Source organism: Palaemon carinicauda, chromosome 23 (assembly GCF_036898095.1).
Source record: "Palaemon carinicauda isolate YSFRI2023 chromosome 23, ASM3689809v2, whole genome shotgun sequence".
NCBI classification, from domain to species: Eukaryota; Metazoa; Arthropoda; class Malacostraca; order Decapoda; family Palaemonidae; genus Palaemon; species Palaemon carinicauda.
This window is the reverse complement of record NC_090747.1, coordinates 89,864,916-89,883,795: the sequence shown is the minus strand read 5'-3', so window position 1 is coordinate 89,883,795 and position 18,880 is coordinate 89,864,916. Positions and strand designations below refer to the sequence as shown.

Here is an 18,880-nt window from a genome sequence, read left to right as displayed (position 1 = left end):
AAACAAGTCGACAGAGCATTGCAGTCATTTTTCCTATTCCCCAGTGATCATTTTGTATGAGCCTCTGTAACCAGGCCTATTAAGACATTGAAGGTTACTACAGGGACTACAAAGCCACCTTGGTTCCATTTTATTCACAGACCCTGGTGCATCTCCAGGTCAGACCAACATCTATATGGCTAATAGGAACGTGGAACTCGAGATACTAGAACTCCGGAGTAGATCATCTAAACGAAAGATTGAATTTGTCGAAGATCTCCCAGGATCATAACTATCTGACTAAAGGGCAGAAGAGCATTCCTAGAATACACTCCATGGTCAGGTTCAGGGTCAGTCACCTTCATGACAGTGGTCTCGGAAGGCAGCGCAGAGACAGAGTACTTTAGGAGATGACTGAAAAACACCAGTGCTGTCATATAATATCTGTTCTCAGGGTGAATCCAGGATCAGGTAGGCAGCATCTAGCAGATTTTTCCCAAAGACAAAACAAAAGTTAATATGTCTGATAGCTATCAAGGTGGGAGTTTCCACCAAAACGACACTACCTTTAACAGGACGTACCCTAGAATACTGTACTGATGCAGGTACTAGTCAATCCCTCTAACTGTTCTCCGGGCAGTACCTGGTACTCCATCCAAGCTCAGTACAATCTCACTGACAAAACAAATCTGTGCCCCTGTATCAATAAGATACAGTGTCCTGTAATGTTACCAGACCTACTGCAAATGTTGAGAGAGATGCTTACAAATGGACTTACAAGGTGTTTTTTCAGTCACGTACTGGATTACAGGATAATCCTCATGTACCTCAGAATCATCAGTGGCCAAGTTCTCTGCATCATGGGGACAAGTTTTCACTTTCATCTTATGTCCCAGAATCATATCAGTTGAAGGAATGCCATTATGGAGCTATAGCAGAGGGTTAAAGTGTACTCCAGCAAGACAGTGAACATGCACACACTGAGGCTCAGTCACAGATAGGTCACAATAAACTACCAAACAAGTAGGACCAAAATGGACCCAGATTTCCAGGTTCAATAGCTTAGAACCTGCCAATAGCAACTGCAAAGATGGAACAGTACCTGGAAAGCGAATAGCCTTGGTCTGGTTATAATTATTATTATTACTAGCTAAGCTACAACACTAGTTGGAAAAGAAGGATGCTATAAGCCCAAGGGCTCCAACAGAGAAAAACAGCCCAGTGAGGAAAGGAAAAAAGGAAATAAATAAATTAAAAGTTTGAAGCCTAGTCGACTGGAGTTTTTCAGAAATGGCTGGACTAAGCTTGGCCCCCTTCAGCAGAAAGTCAGGTGCAACACCTAACCCTTCATTCCAGTAGTTCACGACTAGTTCCGGTGATTCTATGAGAGAATCTGGATGACCTTGGACCTCCTTAGACAGTACCAGTCCAGTAGGCAAGTTGGAAGTTGCAGATTCAATAACAGTCATGCAGTCAGTAAGTCAGCAAATGAGGGAAAGCGAGATAACCAGTCTGCTGTGGCATTCTGATCACCTGGATAGTAACAATGAGGTTAAATTCAGACGAGTCCTCTAATGTCTATGCTAGATGGCTGTCCACCATCTTCATGTCTTGAAATTACATCAGAGGAAGGTGATCAGAATGAAAAATTAAGAACTGGCCATAGAGGAAAGCCCTGAAGGTTTTTGCTCTTACCTCTGTTGATAGTTGATCATGGTGGAGTAGAGTAAATTGCAACCTCTTGCTTATGAGCACGGATCGTATCAACTAAGTCATTAACCTGTGGTCACTGGCTGCCATTGATGTCCTAGAGAAGTGTTATTTTCTCAATTCCAGATATCAAGGCATTCTAACAGAGAAAGGAGTCACACTTCCATGTCTAGGTAGAAAAGATGGAAGGCACCCAAGCTCCTCCAGCCCCAGGCCAATATCAAAATGTGGAGCCAGGCATCTCCAGCTGGCCGAGGGTAGTTGATAGCCATCCGGGCCTCATGCAGCATGAGACCATACCTGGCCCTTAGGAGCCATGGACCAAGCTGGCCAAAAGAGAATGCATCTTCAGCCATCCTGGCTATCATAGGTAGTCAACCCAGCCATCCAGGCCTCAGTATCAACCCACCTTCCTTAGATCAAACTCATTGATGGCAGTCTACAAAAAGAGCTTCAAGCACATGTTTGAGTGCAGTAATCCCCTCATACTTCACAAACCCTGCAAAAACTAGCCAATGTAAATCTGAGTTCTCCCTGTTCCTAAGCATACTCTCCAGGACCAAGGTAGAGATATATATCCAAAAGCTTCAGCAATTGGTCAGCTTGACATAGAGAACAAGGTGCTATACACTCTTGGGCATTGTCAAAAATGACACTGAAGAGGACTTAGCCTTCCTTCCTCCTCAAAGAGAACACTTGTCATAACTAGAGGCCAGGATCTACACTCCCCATATAAGGATATTTGCAAAGAATCATGAACCTAAAAAAAGCACAGAGGGAGTGTGGATCTATTGCCGGTTCCACTTGCATGCGAATTCCAGCGTTGCTTCATTACCATAAACCCATTATATCAATAAACAGCCTTTGATAGAACACAAAAGTACGTCTGTACTCATAGTGGCCAATGACAAAAGTGAGGTCTTTGAGAGGGCAGTTGGTAGGGATATTTGCCCACGTTCAGCTGTTGTTAAAAACCTTGTTAACGATTTCAATTTCAGTTCCAGCACTGCTCAAAATATTCCCTATCTTATAGGACAAAAGGTTTGCATATGCATAACAACTACACTTCCAAAGCTTATAGCTCAGTCATCTCTCAACAATCATTGCATAGTTTCACGAAGTAGAAACAGTACTGTTTAGTACAGTATACAGGTTGATAATCCTTTATCCAAAATTAGCTAGTTACTATAAGAGTTTTGACATCTGGCCTCGTTGAGACTTAAAAATTGCCATATTCATTTGGCTATTGCTTCATTTCCCTTATATGAACCATAGGGAACAACCTAAATTTTTCCAAGCATTCAATACCACTCAGATACTGCAAATACCCATAAACTACAAATATGAACTTCTTTTGAGTTCCTTCACAACTCTCCTCAAAGAAACTACTTAAACAATGTATGGTTCATTTAAACAAAAAAAAAAAGATACTAAAGGATAACAGAATTTTATCTTATAAAAAAAATCTATATACCTTATTACCCAGGCAAACCTATACTACAGAAAAAAAGCTTGGAAGATGGCATACCCAATGATGTAAACACACTCAAGTGTTGACCACTAATGTAAAAGTTAATCTAGTTATAATTGCCATGTATTTAGTCTGAGCATATTTATTTTGCACTAGTTTATATTCAATTTCTTTACTTAGCAGTGCTTCATGTAAACACTCTTGTAGTAACACAGGCCATTCTTGTGCTACCACGAGCTAGAGAAGCTACTCTCCCAGATAAATGACGTTAATAAGAATTTTTTTCGTGAATTGTTATTTTTGAAATATTCTCAAGATATTAAAAAGTAAGGGAGATTACATAACTGAGAGCTATATTAGTTATATCATTTATGTATTTACATCATAAAATATTCTAAAACATTTCTTTTTATACCAAACTCTAAAATCAAATACTGACTCCAAAATATTTCTTATTTTAGTTACAACAATATGTCTGAATTGCTGTAAAATTACCTATGTATTTCAGCCACCTAGACCAAATCAACTGGCTGGTATGGTACTTTGAAACAGAGTTTCTCACACCCTCCCCTAATTTTTGATACAAAAATTCAATGTTCAAACAGATTTTAAAACCAGTTTACTCTTGAATTCTAGGAGATGCCCAAGCCTATTCAGTGAAGATTTACAAATTCATTTGGAGAAGCACTCTTGTGGTACGTATCCCTCCTACCACACACACCCACCCTTCCTCATTGTTTAAACCTCACTTCACTGCCTGTGTTTTCCTTCATTCCCAACTCATCCCTCTCTTTCATTTTGTCATTTTTGTTCTCAATTCCATTATGTATTTTATTAATTTTTCCTTAAATTTTTTATTCATTTTATTTTTACTTATAGTCAGAGAGAGTCTCTCTCTCTCTCTCTCTCTCTCTCTCTCTCTCTCTCTCTCTCTCTCTCTCTCTCTCTCTCTCTCTCTCTCTCTCTCTCTTTTTTTTTTGACAGTTGCTAGGCCCATAATATTATATGCAGCAGAAACTTGGGCAAATGAGAGAAAAGTGGAGGGACGGTTGGAAAGGAGAGAAAGTCAAGACATAAGAAGAATGTGTGGTATATGTAATGTAAGAGATAAGGCTACGGAAGCTCGGCTGAGATACCATACTACGGCCATGTTAATAAGAAAGGAGGAGGCAGAACCCGTCAAAAGATATAAAAACAGGCCAGTGATGGGGAGAAGTGTGGGGCGCCAGCGTATCAGATGGATGGATATGGTGAGGAGGGATATGTGTGAGGTTGGACTGAAGAAAGACAAGGCAAGGAATAGAAACAAATGGAGAATGTTGACGCCAGCAGACAACACTTCTATGAAGTGGGATTAATGTCGTTGGAAGAAGTAATTTCTAAAAGCTACTAGCTGCTGTTAGAAGGTTTCCTACTGTTTACAAATGACACAAATTAAGTCTAAATCCTCTTACCACATAACAAAATGATAATAATGTATGGTGTTTTGAAATTACCAAAAGAAAAATAGTTATGTAGTTATCAAGTTAAAAAAAATTGAAGACTATTACAGCATCCATAAATTTTTTTACTACTGTATAATGATAATAAATACAATTCTGGTTGAACTAAATTATTTGTGAACATGTCATATTGGGATATTCTGACATCTGAAACACTTCTAGTACAAGGAATTCTGGATAAGGGAGTCTCAACATGTACTTCTTTCATTATTTCTATTATATGCATACACTTGTTTTATTATTTTTATATATTCAAGGTTTTCTTCACTCTCCATGCTCTTAAGGACCTTTTAGGTGAGATAATGCTTATTAAAGTACAGAAATAATTAAAATCTATAAAAATTTAAATGCCTGTTGGCTGCAGATACATGCAATATCGCGAAGAGTCCACGATATAAATTTACATACATTAACCAGAAAAATCTCAGATGTACTGAGGGCGCAATAGGTGATATGGCAAGGAATTACTGTAATCCACATATCTAAAACAAGAAAGGATAAAGTAATACAGCAAGTAATGACACTGAACAATATTTCTGTGGTAAGATATATTAAAACATCTGAATACCGAACAATATTTATGTATATAGTAAAATGGAAGTATTTACACAATTAAAATACTGTACAACACTGTACATTAGAAACTACAGCTTGCCTTATAAAATGTGGCTTAAAAGTATCTTTCCCAATACAGTTCTCTAGACTTGAAAGTATGTTCATGCCACATGGTTTGAATGAAACTATAGAAAATATACTTTACATAAAATTACTTATAAGTACTGTATTTCACATCATCTAAAATCATTATAGCACATGAATCAGTAAAATATCACAAATTTAAAAAGTAATCCATATTTTTCCTGTCTATACAAAACTGAATCCTTTAAATGAGAGTATATCTTCAGCACAAGCTGGAACAGCCTCTGAATGAGGTAGGTGCAGTAGATAGTGGGCCCTACTATTACATGTCACTTTTGAGCTTGAGGCATGAATTGTAACATAAAGGATTCAGGGTTGTATATACTGTAGTAGTTAGGAAAATTACAAATTATTTTACTTATGTGGGAGGCACTCTCCTAAGACCAGACTGAAAGGTTCTATTCTTCCATGGACATGTCATCCTTCCTGGTCACATACAGGAACAAGGAAGGTGACTCCAACAACCTACCAGAGATAATGTTGAAAGTGTCAGACCAGAGAAGAAGGTTCAATTCCAGGGGCATGTCTGGCAGACAATGAAGATCACTGTTAGGCACCAAGGAAAAAACGAACACTCGGGCCACTATGGGATATTCCCTCCTGAAGAAGGGAAATTCTAAGAAAACCAAGTAATACTCCAAAAAAAGTTCATGGTCTCCCAGATCGGTAACAAAATCTCTTCAGGAAGGGAACTGCGTACAATCCAGCCCTTCACAAGGTACCCTAATATACCATATACTGTACTTTATGTGCTTCTGCTCTGCAGCAAAAGCCCTCACAATACACACAATAAAACAAACACTTATCACAAGCAAAGTAAGTGAAGATTCAATAGTTTGAAGAGCCAAAGACAAAAGTGATTCGAAGATTCAATGGCTGTTCCAGCTTATGCTGAAGACATGCTCCTACTTAAAGGACAATGGTTTGTAAACATGTGGGAACAAACAAAATTCATATCATTAAATTTTTGAAAAATTAAATCAATTTTGTAAATTTCTTTTAAAATTTAGATTCCATGTCTATGAATTACTGATTTTACTCAAAAAAGCATACAAACCTTTAAGGGAATACCAGCACTTCAAGAAGTCTTTGTGAATAACTTCAATGAGAATATTTAAGCCAAAATTCTTTCAAGTTTGGTATCTAGCTGTTTATGATATACTTGCAGCTTCCTTCTTAGCTTCTTACTCTTCATCCTGCTTCACAGACATCTTTTCAGCTTTTGCATATTCTTCAACTCTGCCCTTCATGTACTCCCGATGTACATTGTATGGTATGTGCTTTGTTCGAAATAGCACCTAAAAAGAAGGGTGAACATTATAATTTTCCATACTCGGACAGAATAAAATGTGACTGAAATTTATGTTAACAACTACAAAGAAGAGGTCTTGTAAGAGAAGGGATGAAAATTTTTCAAAAAGTGCAAATTCTCACAATACTTACAGTATAAAATCAAACTGACTTAGAACAATAACCTTATTAGATTAGATTTATCGTTACAAATTATTTTTATCAATATAAAACAGTTTTACAAGTTCTTTCTTTGTTATGAAAGTCATTTAAGACTGATATTGCTTAATAACAACATTCGAACCTCAGTTTTTCGGACTAATAGGGAAAAAAATGTCTAGGAATCTCAAAAGTCCTAGAATCACAACAGTCTGAGGACATAACCCCAGTCCAAGACTTTTATCCTTTTCTGTCTAGCAACCACCAATGACAAATGACAAACTTATAACAGAGTTTGTATTTTTCCTAACATACAAACCCGATTTCTTTACTATAGGAGATATTCTAGCGCGAGCTGGAAAATACGGCAGAAAACCTTAACAAGGTCGTTAACGACCGGGCCAGTAGTTATCCACCTGTTAGTGGTGGGGGACTGCCGGTCGGCAGCTAATGAATACCCTCAATCGGATTCTAGCTAGGACTATTTTAGGGGGCGGTGACGGAGGGAAGATTTGTGTAAAGAATTCGGGTTTGTATGTTAAGAAAAACACAAATTCTGTTATAAGTTTGTCATTTGTTCTTACACTTGATACAAACCCTCATTCTTTACTATAGGAGACTTAGTCTTGAGGTCAGGGTGGTCAAAGAGTTCCCTATTCCTAGGGAAGATAGTCATCAGACTAGACTCTTTTGACGAAATAATCTCCCGTTAAACTTTTCTTTGTAGATCCCCATAATCTTAGCACAACTGAAAGTTTGTAGTTTCGTGGAAACAAATGTTTCAGGATGAAGAGGGTCAGGAACATTCAACTCGGACCCTTTCATACTTAGGACTCCCCAACCTTGAAAGGGGAACCCTCGTGACTACGAGTATAATTTATACCCTGTGAGAGGAGTCAGATGAGTTTCATACCTTATTTCCATTGGCGAGTCCAGCTGAAACTGGCTACAGACTAGGATACCCAGTCGGGAGGGAGAAGGAAGAGCAGAAGATAGATGAATGTCCTTCTAAAAACCTAGTGTAACACAGAATCCTCGACCAATAGCTACTGTCCCCTAAAAGGGCGTAAGGTAGCTACAGCACCTGTTGACCTGCCACAATAGACCCTATAGAAAAGGTATTTAGAGACCTATGTGTCACATCGGTTAAATAGTGAGTGGTGAATGTAGATTGGCGTTTCCAGACTCCAGCTCTTAAGACTTGGGAGACTGAAAATTTTTTCTTAAATGCCAGTGAGGCAGATAGGCTTTGGATTGAGCTGCCTCTGGGTCTCCGTGAATGGCTCTCGCAATAACTTTCTTGAGCCAGAAAGAGATGGTATTGCAAGAGATTCTCTTCTTTACCTTGTTGGTACTGAGGAAGAGATGACGGAGGCGTGGTCTGAAAGGTCTGGTGCGCTTCAGGTATTTCCTTAGCGCCCTGACTGGGCACAGTAGCAATTGGTCTGTATCCTGTGTTACCTTACTGAGGCTAGAAAATTGAAATTCTCTAAACCTCTCATCGGCCGATGAAGGATTCTGAGTTTTGGCCACAAAGCCTGGCACGAAGTTGTGCGAAACTTCCCCCCATCCTCTAGAATGGGTGACTTCGTAGGACAGACCATGTAGTTCACCGACCCTTTTTGCCGAGGCCAGAGCTACTAGGAAGACGGTCTTAAGGGCTAGGAACTAGTCAGAGATCCTATTTAAGGGCTAGGAACTAGTCAGAGATCCTATTTAAGGGCTCATAGGGTGGACCCTTCAAGGAACGTAAGACCAGGGACACGTCCCAAGGGAGTGGTCTAATCTCAACTGGAGGGCAAGATCTCTCAAAACCTCGAATCAACAAGGTGATATCTTCTGAGGTGGAAAGGTCAACCCCTCTCGGTCTACAGAGAGTGACGGGACAGCCTCCAGGCGTGAAGCTTCAGGAAGGGGATTCTCCCGTGGGGGACACCACTGTGAGGCTGCGTCAGCAGAAGGGGTTCTGGAGGAAGAAACCTTGGAACCTGAACCAGCAGGGAAAGAAGGTCTGCGCACCATTCTCTGCTTGGCCATGCCAGAGCTATTAGGGTTAGCTTGCAGTTCCGGGAGGTCCTGAGTTTGTTGATCACCCTTCTGAGCAGGCAAAAGGGTGGAAAGGCGTATGCGTCCAGGTTGTCCCAAGACTGTTGAAGGGCGTCCTGGATCGCTGCCTGATGGTCTAGAACTGGGGACCCGTAGTGGGGAAGTTTCGCATTCAGAGAAGTGGTGAACATGTCTATTGTGGGGAAACCCCGCAAAGCTATTAGTCTTTGCTACTCGAGGATCCAAAGACCATTCGCCACTCAACACTTGGTGATGCCTGCTCAGTTGATCCGCCACGATGTTTCTCCGACCCGGAATAAACCTGGCTGTGAGAGAAATGTTGTGACCTTCCGTCCACTGGCAAATCTGGACCGCTAGCAGACAGAGGTCTCTTGCCAGAGTACCCCCTTGTTTGCTGATGTAAGAGACAGCTGTGGAGTTATTGCTTATCAGCACCACCTCTCGTCCTTGTAGATCTTTTACAGAGTATTTTAGGCCTTTCCAAGCTGCTAATAATTCCAGGTGATTTATATGGAGAGTTTGTTCTATCGGAGACCAAACTCCTGATGCTAATTTTGGGCCTAGGTAGGAACCACAGCCCCGTAGCGATGCGTCCGAAAAGAGTTTAAACTTCGGACTGGGGCTTTAGAGGGAAATGCCCGTTTGGGTATTCTCTCTGGATGACCACCACTGAAGATCTTGTATCACCAGACCTGGAACCTCCACTGACAAGAATGGGGAATGGATCTTTTGAGACCAATGGGTCCTCAGATGCCACTGGAGACTTCTCATTCTTGATCTTCTGCATCGAACTAGTTTTTCCAGGGAGGAAAGATGGCCCAGAATTCTTTGCCACGACTTGGCTGTAGGAGGCAGTGGAGACAAGAGCTGGGCGATGGATTGTTCCAGTCTCTGAAGTCTGCCTTCCGAAGGGAACACCCTCCCTACCTGGGTGTTGATGGACATACCCAGATAGTTTAAGACTTGGGTTGGAATCAAACAAGACTTCTCTGCATTTACAAGGATCCCCAGGTCCTTGCAAAGGTCTAGAAGTCTCCTCAGGTGATCCAGAGCTAGTTCCCTGGACAAGGCCAGGAGTAGCCAATCGTCTAGGTACCTTAGCAGTCGTATCCCGGGCTTGTGTGCCCACGAGGAAACGAGTTCGAAAACCCTTGTAAAGACCTGTGGGGCGGTCGAGAGGCCGAAGCATAGGACTTTGAACTCGAAGATTCGACCCTGAACTAGAAAGCGCAGGAATTTCCGAGATGCGCGATGGATCGGCACTTGGAAATATGCGTCTTTTAAGTCCACAGATGCCATAAAGTCTCCTGGACGCACCGCTTGGATCACGGAGGCTGCTGTCTCCATTTTGAATGGAGTTTGCTTCACAAACTGATTCAAGGAAGAGAGATCGATTACTGGTCTCCAACCTCCCGAGGCTTTCTCTACCAGAAAGAGGCGACTGAAAAACCGCGGGGAGGTGTTGGAGACTTCTTGTATGGCGCCTTTTCGAAGCATGCTCTGGATCTCCCGAGCTAGGGCTTGCTGTTTCCAGGGATCCCGAGAGACCTAGAAGGACGAGATCGGGGGAGAAATTAGAGGAGGAGGAGAGCCTATGAAGGGGATGCGGTACCCCCAACGAAGCACCTTGATGGTCCATTGCATGGCCACCACAGCCTTCCACCTCCTCCAACTCTCCTGCAGGCACCCCCCCCTACACACTGTGAAGGGGGAGCCGTGACCCTATTTCTGTCTAGGGTTCCTCCCTCTGCCTTTAGCCTTGGAAGGAGCCGACTTTCCTCTGCCCATAGGTTTGGCTATAAAAGAGGGGCGGCTGAGGCTCTTGGCTGGGAGTGGAGTTGCGGTTGTGGTTTTAGGTTGTGGAGTTGGCTGCTGTTGCATTGTGCGAAGGGAGGCAGCCTTTTGCATTGCGGTGTCCTGCGACTCTTTCCTCCAAGTATCTAAGGCAGAGGAAACTGCTTGTTTAAAAAAGCGGAGAGGTTGCAGAAGGTCCGAGTTTCTCAAATCTGATTTCTCGGCGTTACCGATGCTCCTATGAAGTCTGGAAACTACTGATTCCCTCATTTTGAGGACCCAATTCCCCCACATGGTTGCACTTGTAGCAGTTAGGAAGTCCATTGTCTTGGCCCCAGCAGCTGGACTTCCTGTAGGGACTGCATGGAGTTTTGGTTTGATAGGTCTTCGTGACTCGCTAGGTAGCCGACTGTACCTGACCATGTGTCCAACCAGGATAATGCCTCCAGAAGGGACATTGAAGCCGCTTCCATTGCCGAGGCTTCTGTGGCAGTGAAGGAGACTGGGAGAGAAGAGTGTCTCACTGAAGAGCAGCCAGGTGTGAGCCTCGCTGTGAGGCGGTCCAGGGTCAGAAGAGAAGGGTTGGCATCTCGGACCTTGTAAAAGCGCTTTTGCCTCGAAAACGGGAATTGTAGAAGTTTATGGGATCCTTGCGACTTCAGGGAACCCGTTTCCCCCGAGACCGCCTGCGAGACCTTCCTCAGACGGCCTGCAGTGTGAATAGACCAGGGAAGTTCGATTCTAGTCTTAGGGTTTCGTGGAGGACGACATAGTCTGTCTAAAGCTGGAGCGTCGGTATGTCGAGGCAACAGATGTAGATCGCCGAGGCCTGAGATATTACACATAGTTCTTAGAGCCCTCAGATAGGAGGACTCTAAGTCCTTTGATGGTTGCTCTTCCGAGGAATCTTCTGGTTGCGCTAATTCCTCGCGAGGAAGGGCGAAAGAAGTCAGAGTGTCTGGAGGTAACGGCGAAGTAGGAGACTCCATTGCCGTTGTTCCAAGGGAAGGCTGAGCGCTGAATAATGGCGCCGCGAGCGCCTGACCTTGCATGGAAGTCGATGCTCTAGGCATAGGTGACTGAATTATCGGTACTGTCTTAGTAAGATTCGTAGAGATTCCTCTTTTTGAAGGGTCTGAAGAATGAGGTAGAATAGGTTGCATTGATTGGCGATCTGGCCTTTTCCCTCTGCTCTCAACCGAGGAGAAGACGGGTTGAACCCCTGCGTCTTCTTTCGGAGTTCTCGTGAGGCTCGTAACTCATTAGGGAGCAAGGGAACCGGAGCTGTCCTGTCTGAAACACGAGGGCGAGGTGATTGACCCCGCGTGGACATGCCCGGAGACTTGCGCGACCAGGAGGTTGAAGGACGGGAGCGCGCTCTCTCTGATGATACGTAGTGACGGTGAGGAGAAGTGCTCTTTCTCCCTTTCCTAGAGTGATCTGAGATCCTCAAACTAAAATGTGAAGGAGAGGGATCGCACTCAGAGTGCGCTTTTCCCTTGTCCGCGCTCCGGGCGCAATTAGATGAAAAATCGTGGGAAGAGCTTCTTCAACGGGAGCACTTATTACGCTTTGGAGAACTCTCTTGTGACGAAGAGCAAGAACGTATCATAGCGCTCTTTTTCTTGAAGCACCTAGATGATCCCTCGCGAGAGGAAGTCGATAGCGAGGCAGAACGATGACGCGAGGAAGCGCTCTTCTTATGTTTGTGACGAGAGCGCTTATAGTCTCTCGGCGAGACATTTCGTGAAGAGATAGAAGGCGAGGAAGATCGAGAACGATGATGTCTCTTCCTATGTCGCCTGTGTCTCCGACGAGAACGTCTGGGTGAAGGAGAGCAAGCTCTCCTTTTCCTCTTCTCTCTCTCCCTCCTAGCCTCCGAAGAGGGCGAGGACAATGATGATGATGATGATGATGATGATGATGATGATGATGAGGAGGAGGAGGGGGAGGTACTGCAATGTTTGTGCTTGCAACGTTGTAGTCTTGTAGAAGCGCAAGCGAGGTGCGAAGTAGGCGCTGCCGGAGCTGAAGTTACTATTTCTACTGAAACTTCTGCAGGCGCCGACTGAGTTGACGGGAGGTAGGTGAGGTCCGGAACTCCCGAGGGTTTCAAAATAGAAGGGACCTGAGGTAAAACTGTGCCCGCAAGGAACTGGTTCCACACTTCCTCCGAAGGAGAACCAGGAAGTCCAAGGGCAGGCCTAACTGCTCGTACATGATCTGGAATGGAAGCGGTAATAGAGTCATTCCTGGTGGCAGAAAAAAATTGTCCCAGTGAGAGGGGGGGGGCAACGTGATCTGCCTGACTAAGGGGAATGGGGGTTAAGTCAATGGTGCTGCTCTTCCTTGACTTCCCCCCAGAGGATGGAGGCAAGGAAGAGTCTGAAGGGAGAGATCGAGAGGCCGAAGAAGAGGCCCGAGACTCTTTACCTTTCAACGGCGAACCTGGAGGTAACGAATCCCTTTTGGATCTCTTCTTCTTCCTCTTCTCGAACTTTTCCCACTGAGAGGATGACCATTCTCTACATACTTGGCAGGGGGAGCCTTCAGAACACCTATGACCTCTGCACGTAGGTCATAGGGAATGAGGATCCACCTCCGGTGGTGACATAAATGTGCCACATGATTTCGGGGGCGATTGAAGGTATTCAGTAGCTGCCGACCGGCAGTCCCCCACCAATAACAGGTGGATAACTACCGGCCCGGTCGTTAACGACCTTGTTAAGGTTTTCTGCTGTATTTTCTAGCTCACGCTAGAGTATCTCCTATAGTAAAGAATGAGGGTTTGTATCAAGTGTAGGAACAAAAACTGTCTTAACGTTGTGAACAGGTCCACAGTCGGGGAACCCCACAAAGTCAGGACTTTGTTGGCTATCAGATGATTCAAAAACCATTTGGAGCCCACCATCCAAGTTGCTCTGCTCAGATTGTCGGCTAGCACATTCCTCTTGCATGGTATAAAGCGAGCCGATAGGGAGACCGAATGTTCTTCCATCCACCTTAACATCTCTACTGCTAGATGGCATAGGGGTTGCAAAAAGGTACTGCCTTGTTTGTTTATGTAGGCCACTACTGTTTTGCTGCCGATCATTAGCACCTCAGAGTGACCCATCAGGAACTGTTAGAACTGTTGGAGAGCTCAAAAGACTGCTCTCATCTCTTACGAGATGTATGTGTTATTACCCTTCGGACTCGGACCATAGCTCGGAAGCCGTACGGTGCAGCAAGTGGGCCCCTACCCTTCTTTTGATGAGTCTGTATAGAGCATCAATTCCGGGAGAGGGACGAGAAGGTCTGTCCCTCTAGGGAGATTCTTTTCTGTTACCCACCACTGAAGATCCGTCATTTGCTCCTGTCCCATAGGGACTAACGTATATGGAGAGCCGGTGTGTTGACCCCACCTGGATCAGATCTTGAAGCGGCCATTGGGCACTAAACAAACCAGGGATGCTAGGTGACCTAGGATACATAACCAATGTTGGGCTGAAAGTTTTTCTTGTCTGAGGAAGGGGCTTGCAACCTCCCTCAGCCTGTGTACTCTGTCGTCTGACGGAAAAACTTTCTGAAGTCTGGTGTCTATTATCATACCTAGGTATACCAGTTTTTGAGAGGGGAGTAGTGATGACCTCTCAAGATTTATCATGACCCCCAGATCTTGAAAAAACTCAGTAGCCTGCCTCGGTGTTGAAGAAGGGTCGCCACAGAGTCTGTTAGAATCAGCCAATCGTCAAGATATCTTAAGATAACAATAGCACCAACACTCTCGTGAAGACCTGAGGTGCGGTTAAAAGACTGAAGCACAGCACTTTGAAGTGGTATTGCCTATTCCTGTGTATGATCCGATGATATTTCCTTGAAGATCGATGGATTGGGATCAGGAAGTATACATCTTTGAAATCCAGTGTGCACATGAAATCCAGGGCCTTTACTACTTGAATGACCGTGTCTGCCAACTCCATCCTGAACGGAGTTTGTAGGACAAAACTGCTCGGGGCAGAGATCAATGACTGGTCTCCAGCCTCCAGGTGCCCTTTTCACAAGAAAGAGTCAACTGAAGAAGCCTGGGGAACCGTCGAGGACCTCTTGGAAAGCACCCTTCTCCAACACGATCTGGACTTCTGCCTAAAGGGCCAGCTCCTTTGCGGATCCCTTAGCGTAGGAGCCCAATGGAACTGGATCCCGAGTCAGTGGAGGGAGAGATTGTATGAACGGGACGCGATACCCTACACAAAACAAGGAGATTGTGCAGGGATCTGCCCGTGCTGTAGCCACCTCTACCAGCGGCAATGTAGGCATCCCCCACCAGTGGGCAGGTGAGAGGATTGCCTACACTAGCGCGAGCGGCCTCTGCCCCTTCCCTTACCACCTTTCTGTCCTTCAGAGGGTTTGGAGTCCTTTGGATCTTAGGCAGAAAGCGGCTGCCTTGATACCTTCTTTGAGGACCCTGACGTCCTACTAGTCAAGGGTTTGGTGGACTCCAGCTCTTTCTTAGGTGGTGGTGGAGCCTTCCCATAGGGCCTGGACATCAAGGCCCAGTGAAGAAGGGAGTTCTTGGTGGACTTCCTCCAACGTTCAGCCCCCTATCGACCTCTTCAAGTTTGAAGAGGGCTGTACCATCAAGACGGAGTTCCTGAGTCTAGTTAACTCGGCCTTAGGAACTTGTCTGTGAAACCTGTCCATCACATCCTCTCATCTCTTCAGAATCGCATTTGCCCACAGGTTAACAACCTGGTGGAAATGAAATTCTAAGGTGCGAGTGCCAGACAAGAGGAAGGTTTCCATGCACCTCTTCGTAGTTTCCTTGGACTAATACTCAATACGTGCAAGGTGGCCCACCGATCCCAACCATAGATTAAGCCACAAAGCAGCCTACATGGTATACTTTACCACTTTCTCCAGGTTGAGGATCTCATATGCCGAAAACGATGTTGAGAGCCCAGAAAACCTCTCTATTGGGATCCCTCTTGAGAGAGCCTCTACCAAAAAATCTAACAGTAGTGCCGGAAGGGGATCGTCTGTGAACTCACAATACCTCCTTAGTTGGACGAAGGGAGACAGAAGTAGTTTTAAGAGGACAAGCCTGCTCAAAGTGAGCTTGAGGAGCCGGCGATGTGGGAAAACGCCTTCTTCCTGGCTGCTGTCAAACCCTTAGACCAGGGCAGCGCTGCTCTGGTCTTAGGTTTTTGGGTACCATACAAATGGTCTAAAACCATGTCCTTGCCTTCCTGAGTGACTGCCTCAGAGTCAGACAACCAACTGATAGCCCACATGCAGGCTAGAACTTTCCAGAAGGTGAATTTCCACTCCCTATACTCTGCTTCGGAGTGGAATTTTGGACTCACCGCCCAAGGAAGACAGTCTTCATCAGAGTCCAAGTCTTCATCCACCTCTAAGCTCTCACCCATATGAGCCTGGGGTAGGTCAGGTTCGTCAACGGAAGGAACATCTCTAGAAGCTCCTGCCACAGAAGATCTTCTGGCTCGCTTGCATGAGAGCCACCTGTGCTCTAGAGTTCTTAGGAACCATCTTAGCATCCTTAGAATCTCTGCGGGATGGCAAATACTCCTCCAGCAAGGAAAGTCTGGTGGGTGCCTGCCGTTCCGCAGAGGTCTGAACCTCTCTTGCAGGAGGTTTCTCTTCTCCCAAAAGTGGTCTGGAGATGGATTGTATCTCGGGCGGTACTACCTCGATAGGCGAAGGCCTACAGTAGGGCACAAGGTAGATCTCATGAGGAAAGCATACATCCCTGCTCGAACGAGGATGAAGCAAATCCGCATGAGGCGGATTAAGTTTCGGCATCCTACTCTTCTGCTTTGTCACCATGACAGGTGTTAGCTCCAGGTGGTTGAGATCCTGTCTGATCCCCAGAGTACCCCTTGCGACTCTCTGAGCTCTTCCGATGAGAGAGAAGATCACAGGTGGATCTGGGGCCCTGGTGGAAGCAGATCTCCTCCTGGCATCAGTCGGGAATGCGGAAGAAGAAAAGGATATCAACTTCTCTAATGGGATCCTAGGAGTAGAGGCCATTACTGACCTCTGCCTGAGTGGTTGTTGCGCCAGCTAGGACATGCCTATCCTCACTTGCTTGACGGCTTTGATGAGGTTGTCAAACCATGACGGCTGCTCTTCTACAGACGACAGGTCCGTGGTGGAGGTGGAGCACACTTCCTCGCAGGGCGTTGCCTAAGAACCTGAAAAGGAGGTGGAGATGGAAGGGGAACAGAGGTCCTCCTTAGTGACCCTTCTTGGGCGATCCGGGGAGATAGACACGCCAGCATACTTATCAGGAGGCTCCGGGTAGCCTTCCAGAGAGGGATTGGAGCGACTGGTTGTTGTTGGTACTACAGGTTTATCCATTGAAGCTGGAGCCTCTTTAGGATCACACAAGAGCGCGTGAGATATTCACGGATGCGCGTGAAGAGCGCAAGGAGATATCAATTTCCCACTCGGGAGAAAAAAAAACATGGTGGAGAAGGCAGGGCAGGCCATGGGGACCTTTGATGAACACGAGAACAGAGGTCACACACTGGAGATCTACGAGCAGGTGATCGACAAACAGATGAACGGTAAGAAGGTGAGCATTGACGCATAGAGGAGCAACACATTGGCGATCGACAGGATGGCGAGCGATGCATTGGTGAGCAATGTGTTGGTAGGAAATACGTCGGTGAGCGGTCCATCGGCGAGCGGCGCGTTGGTGAGCAACACGTTGGCTGGCGACGATCTGGAGAATGTCGCCTAGGAGACCAATGAGAAGTAGCTCGATGAGCTGGAGAGCAAGTGTTGGTGATCGATGAGCTGGAGAGAGGCGATGTGCTGGTGATCGATGAGCAGGTGTAGGACGTGCTGGCGAGCGATGGGCAGAAGAGCTTCGCGTGGGTAATCGTTGAGATGGCGTACAGCCTCTAGGTGAACGGAGGGATGACGAGAGGTGCGCCAGAGATTGCTGAGCAGGAGAGTATTGTCTGGTGAGAGATCATCTAGGACGAGATAGCAAACGGCGCGTTGGAAGGTAACGCGCTGACAAACAACGAGCTGAAGGAGAACGACGATCCCGAGGACTCACGTGATAGCGGGAAGAACAGCAAAATGGTGAACGTACAGCCGGAGAGTGACGATCATCAGCAGCAGGAGAACGACGGTTAGCAGAGTGTCAAATATGCGCCGACGAGTGATGATCCCGAGAACACCAACGATCACAACCAGGAGAACGACGAGAAGATCGTCGATCTCTAGAACTGGAGCACTGCCTGAAAGAGGGCGAACGTAGAGGACTACAGTCCCAGGAGGACAAAGAGATCCGAGGATGGCAGGAGGTCTCATCGTCGGTGAGAGGTTGAACGGGCGCGCTGATCACGACGGCGAACAAGACTGACTGGAACCGGAGAAGGTGACAGGTGAGCTTCCCACACAACCAGAGGGTCAAAGGGAGACAGGACTTCAACTTCAAAGAACCAGGAGAAGGGCCCCTCCAGGTACCCTGCTGAAGAAGTTACAAGAGAACCTCCTTGGAAGGATGATGGCCCAGCCTGCAGAACATCTGAAAGGAAGAAAGGCTTGCTGGAGGGTGGGGGGCAAAGTTGCTTCTCTAGGGGAAGCAACGTCGTCTCCGGAGCCCCAAGGTTGCCCTGGAGTTAGCTGGTCTACGCTCCTACTCGATGGCCCCCAGAAGAGACTGAGTGAGCAGGAGCTTTGGGAAGAGATCAGGGGAGGTAGAAGACATCCGAAGTTTCTTCACCCTTGAGGAAGACCCAAAAGGCAAAGAATCTCTCTTAGACTTCTTCTTTTGCCGGAGACAAAATTTCTCCCACTGGGAGACAGACCACTCCCTACACTCTTAGCAGGTGGGACCCTGCTCACAACAACATCCTCCCTATTAAATAGCGTAAGGTTTGTTTAATGTCGGAACAACTTTATTTCTAGGTTTTAGCAGAGGAGTAAGACATGTATGTACTCCACAGCGCCGAAATAAAAGGTGACGGTTCTTTACTAGAGCTGATGTGAGCAGGGTGGCGGGTCTATTCCTGCTACCCCCTCCACCAACTAACAGAGGGTAATTACACCTCGCTAAAGCTCAACGGCTGGTTTTAGCTATCGCCGAAATAATATTCCTAAGTAATAAGCGGAAGGTTTGTTTGTAGTACCGGAACAAGTGAGCGCTTAAGAGTGATCATTTGTACAATTAAAGTAATTTTTCGTTAACAAA

At 45.6% G+C, this 18,880-nt stretch overlaps 1 protein-coding gene across 3 annotated transcripts in view; it reads right to left on the bottom strand.

Annotated features, from left to right (window-relative positions):
- LOC137617218 (transmembrane protein 177) overlaps positions 1 to 18,880 on the bottom strand; it is a 193,386-nt gene that overhangs the window by 13,063 nt on the left and 161,443 nt on the right. For 2 of the 3 annotated variants that reach the window (XM_068347154.1, XM_068347153.1), the window contains exon 5: positions 5,178 to 6,659. In XM_068347154.1, the coding sequence (XP_068203255.1) occupies positions 6,546 to 6,659 (114 nt within the window). In that variant the 3' untranslated portion in view covers positions 5,178 to 6,545. Of the gene's footprint in view, positions 1 to 5,177; positions 6,660 to 18,880 lie in introns of those variants that run through there. The other variant, XR_011039589.1, reaches the window with a different exon arrangement.